The sequence below is a fragment of the Tamandua tetradactyla genome, chromosome 17, assembly GCF_023851605.1.
Source record: "Tamandua tetradactyla isolate mTamTet1 chromosome 17, mTamTet1.pri, whole genome shotgun sequence".
In the NCBI taxonomy this organism is placed as follows: domain Eukaryota; kingdom Metazoa; phylum Chordata; class Mammalia; order Pilosa; family Myrmecophagidae; genus Tamandua; species Tamandua tetradactyla.
The window spans coordinates 705656-718786 of record NC_135343.1 but is presented as its reverse complement, the minus strand read 5'-3'; the positions used below and the strand labels follow the sequence as shown (position 1 = coordinate 718786).

The following is a 13131-nucleotide window of genomic DNA, read 5'->3' as shown; positions in this document are numbered from 1 at the left end:
GAGGCCGCCCCGCCTTACACCCCCTCCCGTCCACCTCCTGGTGTCCACGACCCGCTCCCGTCCACCACCTTGCTCCAGTGCAAGGACCGAGCGGAGGTCCCGGCCAGCACTGCAGCAGCCTGGCCCGCGGCGCGCAGACCCGGGCCCCACCCCCTAGCGCGGTCCCACTCCGGCCCTGCCCCCGCCCCGCCCCCTAGCGCCGTCCCACTCCGGCCCCGCCCCCGCCCCGCCCCGCCCCCAGCGCCGCCCCCGCCCCGCAGCCCGCTGAGCGCCGCCGAGAGCCGCGGGAGGAGCGGAGGTGCCCGCTGCATGCCTTCTCGCTCTCGCGAAAAGCCAGACCCGTCCCTTCCAACCGCGCAACGTCAGTAGCAGAAGTGGTTTTCGTCGTTAGTTCCTCAAGTCCACGTGAGCGGGCGTCAAGGTGGCGCCTACTGTCTGTCCGCAAAATACCCGTGCCCCTCCGACGAGATGCCCGTTTACCGCCCCGCGCGGCCTTGCCCATCCCGACAGCTGCCTCAGGTCGCCGTCACTAGCTCGGGACACGCAGAGTTGCGCGTCCGCCGCGGGCAGGCTGCCGTCCTCCTGCAAAAGGGCCTGAGCCCGAAGCAGGCCCGGATCCTCGGCGCGCCGGGAGCCTGTCAGGGCCGAGCGCCTCTGGGACCCGTGGAGACGCCTCGGCCGCGCCTCCCGCCCGCAGCCGGGTCGCGCGCTCTGGCCGGGCCGCAGGCGGCGAGGCGTACGGGCGTCTCTGCCCCCGGCCTGCGGCCACCGCCCCGCGCAGCTGGGCCCGCCCCCGGGTGACTGGCGCGCGGCCCCCGCCAATGGCCACGCGCGCGCCCCGACGACGGCGCCAGGGCCGCGGCGCCGCCATTTTGTCGCGCTCCGAGTGCGGCGCCGCCATCTTGTCGCGGCCCGAGCGCGGCGCCGCCATGTTGGCGCGGAGAAGGCGCCGGCCCCTGCCCCGGTCCCCGCGTCGCTGCGCCGCCCGCCCGCTCCCAAGCCTCAGCCTCCCGCGCGGACAGAGACTCGAGCGGCGCGCCGGTGGCGCGGGCCGCGGCGCAGGGTGTGCAGGGAGAGCCCCGCCTCTGTGCGTGGTGGTTAACAGACTGGAAAGTCTGTGTCTTGTCGCTCACTAGTAACCGTGAGTCTTTACCACCTCGTCGCCTCGCGGCGGCGGCCGGGAGCAGGTGCCCGCGGGGGCGCAGCGGCCTCCTCGCGGCCCTCCCGCCGGCCCCGCCCCGTTCTTGACCAAACATGACAGACTCTGAACACGCAGGGCACGACAGGTCGGGAACCCTTCTTGTCTGTCTGTGTGTGGACGCGAGGAGGGTCTGGGCGGCGGGAGCGGGCCGGGCCGCGCGCCTCCTGCATGACTCGGCCGCGCCTGCGGGCCGCCCGCCCCGCCCGCTCCGCCCGCGCCCGCGCCCGGGGGGGTCGTCGCGCCGAGCCCCCGGCCCCCCGCGAGGCCCCGCCCCGGCCGCGCGAGCCCCGGCCCCGCGAGCCCCCCGCCCCGCCCCGGGCCGCCGGCCCACGCGGGAGCTGCGTGGGGGTCGCGCGGCGCGGGCCGTGGGCGCGCTCGGAGGCGCCGGCCCGCGGGCAGGGCTGGGGGCTGCTGCTGGACGGCGGCCGGAGCGGAGCCCCCGAGGCGGGAGTCGCGAGCTGCGAGTGCAGCTGTCGCCCGACGCTCGGTGCTGTGCGCGGCTCGCGGGAGCGGAGTGCGCTCCCCGTGGAAACGGCGCGCATCACGCAACCTCCCCCGGCCCGCAGAACGCCATCGTTCGGACAGTTCGCTGCGAGTCTGAGCTTTTGCTTTCTTTTTTTGCTGTGCCTTCAAAGGCCCACTCTTGCTGCCGTTGGGTGGTTTGGGGGTGTCGACTTGTTTTAAACAGCGCGGATAGCACACTTGAGTTTGCGTTAGATTTTTAATTCACGTTCATGTTCATTTTTTTTAAAAAGGGGCTTTAATTGATTAAAATTACTGGAATAAAATCAGTTGCATCTCATCCTCATTTAGAGCTCAAACTCGAGAGCCCGCCCCTGTCCTCGCAGACGGGTCCTCAGAAGCACACTGGCCCTCTGGGCTGCGTCCGGACCGCCCGGCCTCCCCCGTGGAGTGACGTGATCTACTTTTAGTAAAGCATTCCAAGCACTTTTAGTTCACCTAGGAATAGAAATCACAAACATCACTGGAAGTTGGTATTTTAAATATTATCTGGCAAGCTTGAAAGGGATAGAAATGATGTTTCAATAACTTTGGTACTGCAATGATAAAAGTAGATCCCCGGAAGGCCAGTCAGTTTAGTGAGTAGTATATTTAGAAAGTGAAATGCAATCTGAAAATGAGAAACTACGGATACATAAGCTTGCCGTTGACACGTTTTTCATGATTTTTTTTTTGCACGTTATCTTGTTATTGGGTTAACTATTACCTCCAGAATGTTCCCATGCTGAACATCTGTGATCAAACCAGTGACAGAATTTTGCTAATGTGGCCTAAAATTCACTCTTTATGTGGAAGAAAAAAAAATCTGTTCTCACCTGTTTATTGCTAGAGCAGCAGGATTCTACATGAAGAATATTAAGGAAGCAGATCAACAAATTCAGGAATCAAAATATTTTATATTAAGGAGCCTTTAAAAATAATTTAAACTTTTTAAATACTGAGAAGTTAAACATTTTTTAGAAGGATTATTTGTAAGATATAGTAGTGATGTTTAGTCTACTTTTGTTTTATATTAGGACTAAGAAAATTATATTGTCAAATGATTTCTGAAACAGGTCAGCTCAATTTTTACTTACCCGGTTGTTAAGTGGCATTATTACTCTGAGGCAAAAAGGGATGGTTTATCTTTTTCACACCTTGTCAACCTGCATGAAAAACAACTACATCAAAAACCAACGTGAACCAGAAGAAAGGAGAATTGGTTCTAGTTCCAGCTTTCCTCCAACTTCACTTTGTGAATTCGAGCAAGCCTGGCTTGTTAGGAGAGTTCTACAAAGTTTTTCAGGTTCTGCAAGATCAGTGGTTCTCAGTCTTGGGGAGGCTTTAAAAAAACCCTCATGCCTTTTCCATTGGTTCAGCCACAGGGTGGGCTGTAAGAGATACAAAAACTCCTTATTACGTAATTCTAACGTGCTAAATTATGGACCTTTATACTAGGCCATTCTTTCCAAATCTTAGATAATCACTAGAATGACTTTGAGGAATAAAAACTTGTGTCCTGCTCAGAGCGAGTACATTAGGATCTCTAACAGAGGGCTGTCGTAATCTGTACTTTTAAATAGGCTCCCCAGGTGATTGTTAAGAAATTCCAGGAAAATGGACTGATGTGTGGAATCCCTAAATCTGTGATTCCATAGTATAGTTATTTTATACTGTAATAAAAATTTCTGTGAATTAGGCAGAGAGGAGTATTTGGAGCTAGACATTGTCTTCTAACATTTTGGAAATTATGTAATACGTACAAGGTGAGTGCAGGGGAAAAAATGAATATGGGATTTATATTTTCAATCTGCTTTGATTTTATACAAGTAAAAATATTTCTATTGTAGTTTACATGAGAATGAGTTCCTAAATGGAAATGGAAATTGACAGAATGAGTAATTTTTTTCTCCTTTAAGAAAAACTTTTCTTGTGTGTTTATATGGTGAACTCATTTTGTACTAGATTTGATTGCCAAATGAATTAGCGTAAAGAAAATACCCACAACTATACTTTTCTTTAAATATTTTCATGTCTGCAGCATTTTTGTTACAAAAATGCCTATGATTAATATGTGGCTATGTAGAATGCTAGTAGAGGACTTCAGTTTAGGTCTGGAGCCTAGTTTCCAAAAGTTTTTAGAAATAAATAGTGGAAATGGAGAGGAAGGAGGTGAGGGAAGTGAAAAGTAGAAATAATCCTTGTCTGTTTTCAGTCTATTCTCAGTCTCTGAAGCACAACTCCAGCCACCTAATAGTCTGTTTCAGCTGGAGATTGACCCAATTAAAGCAATTCACAAACAACTCTTTAAAGTTAACTACTATGAGCTTTGAACAAATTTGCAGAAGGGTAGGAAAGATAAATATATACCCAAGTAACTATTATAGAATTCTCTGAAACATATTAAAGGTTAAATGTCAGAGAGGGCTCACCCTGGGCAGAAAAATCATTTTCACATGAACAGTAAAAGAGCTTGTGATTCTCACAGTCTTTGATTGGTAGGAGGTATGGCTGATACTTTCCTTCCGGAGAAGGTTATTCTTTGCCAGTTGTAAACAATTTTCCCACAGTCCTTCTCCCTACTTTCTTTCCTCCTATAAAACAAGAACAAAACTCGTTAGACTCACCTCCCCACCCGCTCCCCATATCCAGTAAAACCTTGCCAAGAGACTGCCCTGGAGAATCCGAAGGGGTGAGGGTGGAGAAGATGGTTATGCCTTCCGTTTGTGGCATACTTGTCATGAGTACCGTGAGGTGGGTAAGCTAGTCATATAGTGTCCGTGATTTGTCCCAAGTCCCACAGAAGAGCCTGGATAAGAACCCAGGTGTGCAAACTCCTGCTCACACTATTATTTTCACTCTTTGTTAAGATGGCAGAGGGAAGTAATGGAATAAGGTCTAGCCTTTAGTTCTTGAGTAGTTTGAAATTGTAATGTGATACATTTGTGATGGCCCTGCGTTCTGAATAATACCGAGGCTCTGATCCTGGTCCTTCTTAGTGAATACTTTTCGCTTTTCGAAGGCCATTTTTCTTATTTGTGAAATAAAGTAGTTGAATTAGAGTATCTAAAAATCTCCCTTCCCACTTTTAAAAGTCAGTAATTGTAATTAAAAAAATTACAGGTGCCTTTTTTCAAATCAGAGCATACTTTGTGCTTCACACGATATCTGGCTTTAAATTAGTTAAGTGAAGTAAATGTTTTCCCTCACTAGGCCATTGTTTTATTTCCTAATTCACTGAGTGTTGACACTGTCAAAGTGAAGCTTTTTTAAGCAAATGTAAAAAACTCAAGTTGTACATCTTGATATTGGTAAACACTTTGACTCTTAGAAGACATTTCCTTTTCCCAACCTCTCATAACCGTTCATTCATTATAAAATTTTATTCATGAAATTTTCATTCAAAGGAGTTTTATAGTTTCCTTTCTGTGCCAAGTACAGTATTAAGGGCTAGGGAAACAAATCTGAATGCAGCCTCACTGAACATGTACTCCAGGATGGTTTAATCTAGTAGAAGAAACTTCAGGCAGTACGCTATTGTAGCACAGGTGCCAGAATGGAGGTGTGAGCCATATGCGGGGTGGAATAGGTAGAGGCTTCAGGGGGGTGTCACGGCATAGCCATTCTAGAGGGTGAATACAAGTTGGACCAAGAAGAGAGAGAGGTAAATGAAAGGTACAGAGAGATGAAATGGCGCAGTAGGTGTCACAGTAGGTGTGTGCTACTATGTGGAGAGTGTACGAAATACTTTGGGAAATGGGGAATAAGGCTTAAATGAATTTGGGGCCAGACCTTGAAGATATGGGGAGACCATCAAAGTTTTTTAAGTAGGAGAATGATCGGATGCATTTTTCTCCTGAGACCTAGGAGGAAGTGGACTCAAAAGGAGAGACCAGTAGAAGGAAGACAAATTAGAGGGCTTCTCAGTTATTTTCATTAAATAGAAAGCCCTTTATTTTAATATGCCTTGTTCCAGGCACTGTAAAGACAGCAATAAAGACAAAATCCTTGCTCTAATGGAGCTCACACTTTCTTGGGAGAGGTAGACAATAAATGAATAAACATAAAAAAATATTAAATGATGATAAAGCAAAAAAGGAGATGGACAGTGCTGCGTGTGGGGGTAGGATATTTCTATTTTAAATCAGGTGTTTAAAAACGCCCTGGAAATAGAAGGGAAGAGCAAGAACAGAAGGTGAAAAAAAAGCTTGGACCCAGGAATGAGCCTGAGGAGATGAAGGGAAAGCAAGGGAGCACTGTGGCTAGAGAAGAGTGAGCAGGAGGGAGGGCAGTAAGAGGCGCGTGAGAGATGCAGGGTGCGGTGTTGGCACTGTGAGGACCTTGGGTTTCACTGAGTGATACGGGAGCACCTGCAGGGCTTGACGGAGAAGGACGGGGTCACGCTGGCTCTTGCACAGGGTGATAAAAAAGGAAGCTGCTAAGTAATGGTGGTTTTGGCTATGGGGATAAGAAATATTGACTACTGGATATGATTTGGAGGTAGGAACAAGAGGATTTGTTGATGGGTGAATGTGGAGCATGAGAGAAAAAAATGAGCCAGAGTTACTGTAAATGTCTATAAATAAAATGGTGAGGACTCCATCAAAAACATTGGCAATGAGGGAGCAGACAAAAGGCAAAATTCAGGAGCTATTTCTTAGAGTTCCTAGAACTGGGGATCAAGATGTTAGTTGAAATGATGAGAGATCACCCAGCTAGGTGTGTAATAGACCGTGAGGAAGAGGACAGAAGTTTGCTGAGAGTCAAGGGAGGAGAAGGGTTCATGGAAGGAATGATCATAGAACACATAAACAAAAGTGTGTTGAAAATAGGCCACAGACTATACTAAATAAGGACATTTTAAAATTTGGATTTTAATTTGTCAACAGGATGGTTTGAAATATTTGTGTTTTTTAGGCTTTTGGGCTTGACTTGCCACCTGAGGTCTGCTTCCGTCATTTAGGTGACTTGCCTGACCACTCTAGGCGTCTTGATTTGTGACCCCTTGTTACGTGGTGTAGTCAGGTTTCACCTGGGCAGCCTGGCAATTTGGCTGCTACAAGACCCTACGGGGCTGGGTGATTGACCTTGAAATTACCAGCCTTCGATTCAGGACGCTTGGAATAGTCTTTTGTGCATCAGGGCTTCCTGAAGTTGTGCAGCACAAACTGATCAGTCTCAGGAATGCTAAATTCATGCCTAAACATAATAATAAAGCTAAGATTTATTTGGCACTTACAATATGACAGGGATTGTGTTAAGTGCTTTTCATGAATTATTTCATTTAATCCTCACAATAACCCTAGGAAGTAGATCCAATTATTTACCCCGTTTTTACAAATGAGGAAACAGACACTAAGAGATTTGTAAATTTGACCCCAGAGCCCACACTTTTATTCAAGGCTATACACCCCCATTACAAGGGAATATATATATGCAACAGAATCACTCTTTACTTAAAATGACTAGATGTTTTGCATCAGGGAGTGTATAGTTTTCATGTAGCATATTATATGAAAACCAAATTATCAAAAGTTGCTTAATGAATAAGAGTTTGGAATTAGAAGGAAGAAGTTGATTATAAGTGACTCAAGTTCAAGGGGGATTAATCACATTCACAGTGTTGTGATGCCCTCACCACCTTCCAGTACTCAAACTTTTCCTGCTCCCAACAGATTCCGTCCCCTATTGTGCATTAACTTTCTATTCCCTTGCTCTCTATCCCTGGCAAACTGTCTACTTTATGTTTCTATGAGCATGCATATTCTCTGATATTTTCTTTGTAGTTACCATGAATTTAACATCCTAAATCTATAACAATCTTGTTTGCTTTGATACCAACATAACTTCAACAGTGTGCACACAATATGTTCCTATACCCTATCTGGCCCCCACCTTTATGTAGTTCTCGTCACAGATTACATGTTTATGCGTTGTGAATCCCAAACCATTGATTTATCATTACATTTTAGATCCTGCAGGTGGTAAAAAGTGGGGTTACAGACTAAAAATACAATAGTACTGGCATTTATATTTATCCATGTCTTTTCCCTTACCAGAAATCTTTATTTCTTCATGCAGCTTCAATCTTTTGTCTATTGTCCTTTCCTTTCAATGTGCAGAGCTCTCTTTACCATCTTCTATCAGGTTGGTCTAGTGGTGACAGAGTCCCTCAGGTTTTATTTATCTGGGGATATTTTAATCTATCCTTCAGCTTTGAAAGACAGTTTTGCTGGATATACAATTATTGGTTGGCAGTTTTTTTCTTTCAGCACTTTAAATATGTCATCCCACTGCTTTTTTGCTGTCATGGTTTCTGATGAGAAATCAGCATTTAATCTTATTGAGGTGGCCTTATATGTGACCCGTTTCTTCTATCCTTACAGCTTTCAGAATAATCTTTATCTTTGGCATTTCACAGTTTGATTATAATGTGCTCCAGTAAGGGTCTGTTTGGGTTTATCCTATTTGGAGTTCATTGAGAAGCTTGGATATATATATTCATGACTTTTGTTAAATTTGGGGAGTTTTCAGCCATTATTTTTTTGAATGTACTGTCTTAGCCCCTGTCTCTTTTCTCCTTCTGAACACCCACAGTGCATATATTGGCACACTTAATTGTGTCCTACAGGTTCCTCAGACTTTGTTCACTTTTTTCATGCTTCTTTTTGCTCCTCCAACATGAGGCGTTGTAGAGAACTGCCATATAAATATTGTCATGGAAAGGACTAATGTTTTCAACTTTTATTTTGGTATCATAACACGAGAAGATTATTCCCTGGCGTTCATGATGTTGGGTAACTTTATTCCGAGATTCATTTCTTTTGAATTTCTATCTTCTCTAGTCTATACTGAAGAGCCTAAATCAAGAGGACAGATGGAAAGGGAATGAATGTAAATGCATTCTAGCTTATTTAGATATCCACAATAGTAAATGAAATATAGAAAATAATAATTTTTTAATGTAGTCACAAAAAAGATAATGGCAAGCTAATTCACAGTTTTGATTTATTCACATAATAGTCTCACTCTCCTTGTGGAATAAAAATATTGGGGAATGTTATGGTTTTTCTTCATGATGTCAAATATATACATTTAAGGATATGTTTAAAAATTCTTAATTTTCTAGATAATTATGCAGCCTACCTAAGCTGTCTGGCACTGGACAGGGGCAGGAAAGTAAGCATAAACAGGCATTTTATTACCAGAAACCTATGTTATTGTAAACCTTTTTAAAGGAATTCTTATGCTTTCCTGTCTTACTAAACAGATAATTATGGATTTAGTCTTTTCTCAGTAACTTTGGGTCATCACAAGCAGCCACTGATGGCATAATCACTGTGAACACTAGGTACTATACTCCATCTTAGGTTTTATTGTTGCATTCAGAAAACTTTGGTGCAGACAGCTGCTAAGCATTACTTAAGGTTAGGTTGAAGTAGAAATACCTCCAGGACAGATCCTAACTTGTTCTATCCTAGGTCATCCCTTCTTTTACTTCTTCTAGATAGTTTTTCATTGTTATTTTCAGAAAGAAAATCAGAGAAATTTCCCCTTTGAAATTCCATGCTCCATGAATTTATGACCTTTCCCAATGTTTATTAACTATTTATTATTTCTATTCACTATTTATTATTCTATTCACTATTATTTCACATAAATCACAAGGGGAAAGGAAACTTCAGTTGAGGGCTAAAGTGCTAGGTAATTACCTAAATTTATCTCATTTAATCCTTAAACAACTCTCTGATGGTCAAGGCAACTGATGAATCCCATTTTGTACCAAAATGGAGTATTAGAGAGGAGTGAGATAATTTATTCGAGATCATGTAGGTAGTATGATCAAAAGGCAGAATTTGAACACAGATCTTCCTGAGCCTAGAGGTTTTGTTCCATCTGCTGTGCTATGCTGCCCTTTTAAGTGATTTCCTTTAACATGCTGCCAGTTTAAAGTACTTAATAGTCCTTCTAAGAAACCTAATATTAATGGTTATTGTTCTTATTTAATTCTTCTACTTAATTTCCCAGTTCAGGTGACTTCACTTTGTCTGAATCCTGTGTCCTCATTAAATAAAAGGCACCTTTTGTTGCTTGTTTTGTTTTTTGTAGGTGGAAATTGCTCTGCTGTTAGCCCTTGTCTCTTCAGTGGTCTAGTGTCTCTTCTGGGTATTAGCCCTTAGCTCTGTTTTGTTTTAATGGAATTGCAAACCTTAGTGATATAGCAGTTTTCATTTCTTCCAGCATTCCTATTTTCCTTCTCTCTGATTTTAATGTGGAGGCTTTTTCCCGGAGGGCTGCTGTCTAGACTCTGCCATTCCTTATCAGGCAGGGTTGTCTTGTACCCTGAAATGAAATGGGGGGCTCCCAGTTTCAAGCCCCACATGACTTGGTTAATTCTTTTTACCTCTGTTTTTAAATGTCATCTGTATGATTAAAAGTGTGGATTAATTTCTTTCATGCACTTAAAAAAAAAAGTTCCATAAGAAGAAAGCCCTTAGCATCTCATAGCTCCAAATCTCAGATCACCAGCCCACCTGCTCTAGCCTGGGGGCCATCATGTCCTGACAGATACAAAAATAACTCCTTAAGAATTGAAGCAACTCTTACTTACTTTTGCATATCAGAAACAACATTTTTAGGCCCTTAAGAGTTTTTTCCATATCATCTCTTAAATACTGCATAAATGGTGTATTGATGAAGTTCCCCCCCCACAACTTATTATGGAAAATTTCAAGTTTAAAGAATTTTACAGTAAACACCTCCATATCCACCAGTTGGTGAGGTTCTTAATCATTGCATTAGCTAACATTCTTAAGTCGTTTGACGATCTTCAATTTCCTTTGGTGTGTGGCACCTACTGCAACCTGATTGGGAACTAGAGCCTGGGAATCTCACTGCCTTCTACCAGCAGAGCTTGTTAAGCAATTTGCTCCCTTTCCCCATCTATAAGATGAAATAGGGTTAGCACTTCACAGAGTAAATGTGAGAATGAAACAACTGATCCCACGTGTCTGGTAGCGTGGTTAGTACTCAGTAACTTAACTGATATCATCGTTATCACTTACTGTTTTACTACACATCTAAATTGGGATGTTCATATACTTCATAATTATTGATGCTTTATGTTAACACACTAGCTGGGAATTGAAGATAGATTTAAAGAAACAGTCAGATGGATGGTTAGAAAGTATATACTAAAAGTTGCTGAGAAGTACTTGCAGAGTCAAATGTCCCTAATCCTCTAAAGACCCCATGTTTTGTTTTGTTTTTAACTTTTTTTATTGTATAATATAACATGTATACAAAGCAAAGAAAAACAATAGTTTTCAAAGCATTTCTTCAACAAGTATTATAGGACAGATCCCAGAGTTTGTCATGGCCTACCATACTATCATCTCAGATTTTTCCTTCTAGCTACTCCAGAACATAGGAGGCTAGAAAGAATAAATACTTTTTTATCATCACAATCGATTGTTTTTCTTTTTTGTGAAAAATAACATATATATAGCAATAAATTTCAAAGCACGACAGACAGTAGCTGCAGAACACATTGCAGAGTTTGGCACTGGCCACAATTCCACAATTCTAGGCCCTTACCTCTAGCTGCTCTAAGACACTGGAGACCAAAAGAAACATCAGTATAATGATTCAGCAGTTATACTCATTTGCTAAACTCTACCTCTGTATATAACTCCACCATCACCTTTGATCTCTCTATCCCACTCTTTAGGGGTATTTGAAGGCCCCATGTTTTTAAATTTTAGCCTTATGGGCAGAACAACTTACCCTCTTTTAAAAAAGATACAGCTAAAATGGCATCATTTACCTTTTCTACTTGGTCATATCTAGATTTGAACGATTACAAGACCACTAAGACAAACTGAAACTATAGTGAATGACAAATGGTGGTTCTCCTTTTAAAAATAGCTTTCGGTTTTATCTTCTCTAATGTTTTTGCAGTTTATTTTATTGGCTTCTGCCTTTATATTTATTATTTTCATTCTTCTTATTCCTTTGGGTTTGCTTATTTCCAGTTTCTTTAAGTTGAATGCATAGCTCATTTGTTTGTAATCTTTTTTATTTCCTGAAAAATATGCTTTTATTTAAGCATAAACTTCCCTCTAAGGACTCCTTTTATTTTTTTAAGAAGGTCTTTTAATTTAGTGACTTCATGGTACACTGCAGCAAATTTATACTGGGAAGTTCACCTGAATGCTACATTGCTTGAATTTTGGTATTACATTAATGTGTTAGTGACGTATTCATTACCTCCATCAGGTAATTATAATGCCTGCTCTGAAGATTTTGTAGGCTGGAATGATTGGCATGAAGTGCTCTGATCTGTGATTAGCACCTTCGTCATTCATATTCCTTACTACTTTTTCCAACATCTTGACTCTCTTCAAAAACATGGCCTCCACAATAAGGTGACATTTTAGAGCTATAAATCATGGGTATGTTTCTAATATTCATTGGAGGAAGATAGACTGAAAGATAATAAATAGTCCATTTTTTTGGTATTAGTGGTTTTTAACTAATTTTTTTCTGGGTCAGAATGGTTGAGGAATAGACATTCCCATCAGTGACAGAGTATGTCTGTTTTCATGGGGAGTGTCGGGTATCAGAATCTCCATGTGGATAATTGCAGTGGCATCCTGACTGTTTTCACCGCATCTCTTTTGTTTCCCCTTCAGATCTGTATTTTTGCTCTCAACCAAAGCTGTGTTTCAGAATGCAAATTTAATCACATCACCTCCTTTCTTGGAAATGCTTTCTCACTTCTCTTGGATGAAGTCCATATGGCCGTCTAAGCTTTCTGTGATCTAGTTCTTACCACTCCAGCATCATTTTGAATCAGCTTCCCCTTCTTCTTTGAGATCCACTGAAAGTGGCCTTGTCTTAGTTCCTGTAATATGTCCTTGTCTTCCATAAAGATTTTCTCTGTATGCTGGGGGTTCCTACCTTTCCCTCTTTCTCAGGCCATCTCCTCATCTCAGTTCAATCACAGCTTCCTTAGGAAAAGCCTTCCGGTACTGTGTGCTCTTATAGCACTATTTACCCGCTTTGTGTACTTAGTAGGGCTGTTGTTTTAGATTTATTTGTGTGACTCTTTGATTAATGTCTGTCATCGCATCCCCCCAACTAGATTGAAAACCTCATGAAAGAAAGCACCACCTCTTTCATTGTTGCTTACCATTTAGAAGGTGTTGAATAATGCTGAATGAATCAATTCCTTTTTCTTTTTTTTTTTTTTTTTGCTGGGGGGACATACAATTCTTACACATCTATAGTTTTGGAGAATTTCTGCTCTAGATGTTACAAATCTCATCCCTGGATTAAGTCAGAACATCAGGTAGTTGTGTATTTGGACATTATTACTTTGTTCCTGCGTATAATTTTTTTTTCAGTTCAACTTTGGCATCATGCCC

At 42.8% G+C, this 13131-nt stretch overlaps 1 protein-coding gene across 1 annotated transcript in view; it reads left to right on the top strand.

Annotated features, from left to right (window-relative positions):
* Positions 1-934: 934 nt before the first annotated feature.
* The window catches only part of ZC3H6 (zinc finger CCCH-type containing 6), a 136205-nt gene continuing 124008 nt past the window's right edge, over positions 935-13131 (top strand). The window contains exon 1 of the mRNA XM_077135128.1: positions 935-1286. Coding sequence (XP_076991243.1) covers positions 1255-1286 — 32 coding nt within the window. The 5' untranslated portion in view covers positions 935-1254. The remainder of the gene's footprint in view (positions 1287-13131) is intronic.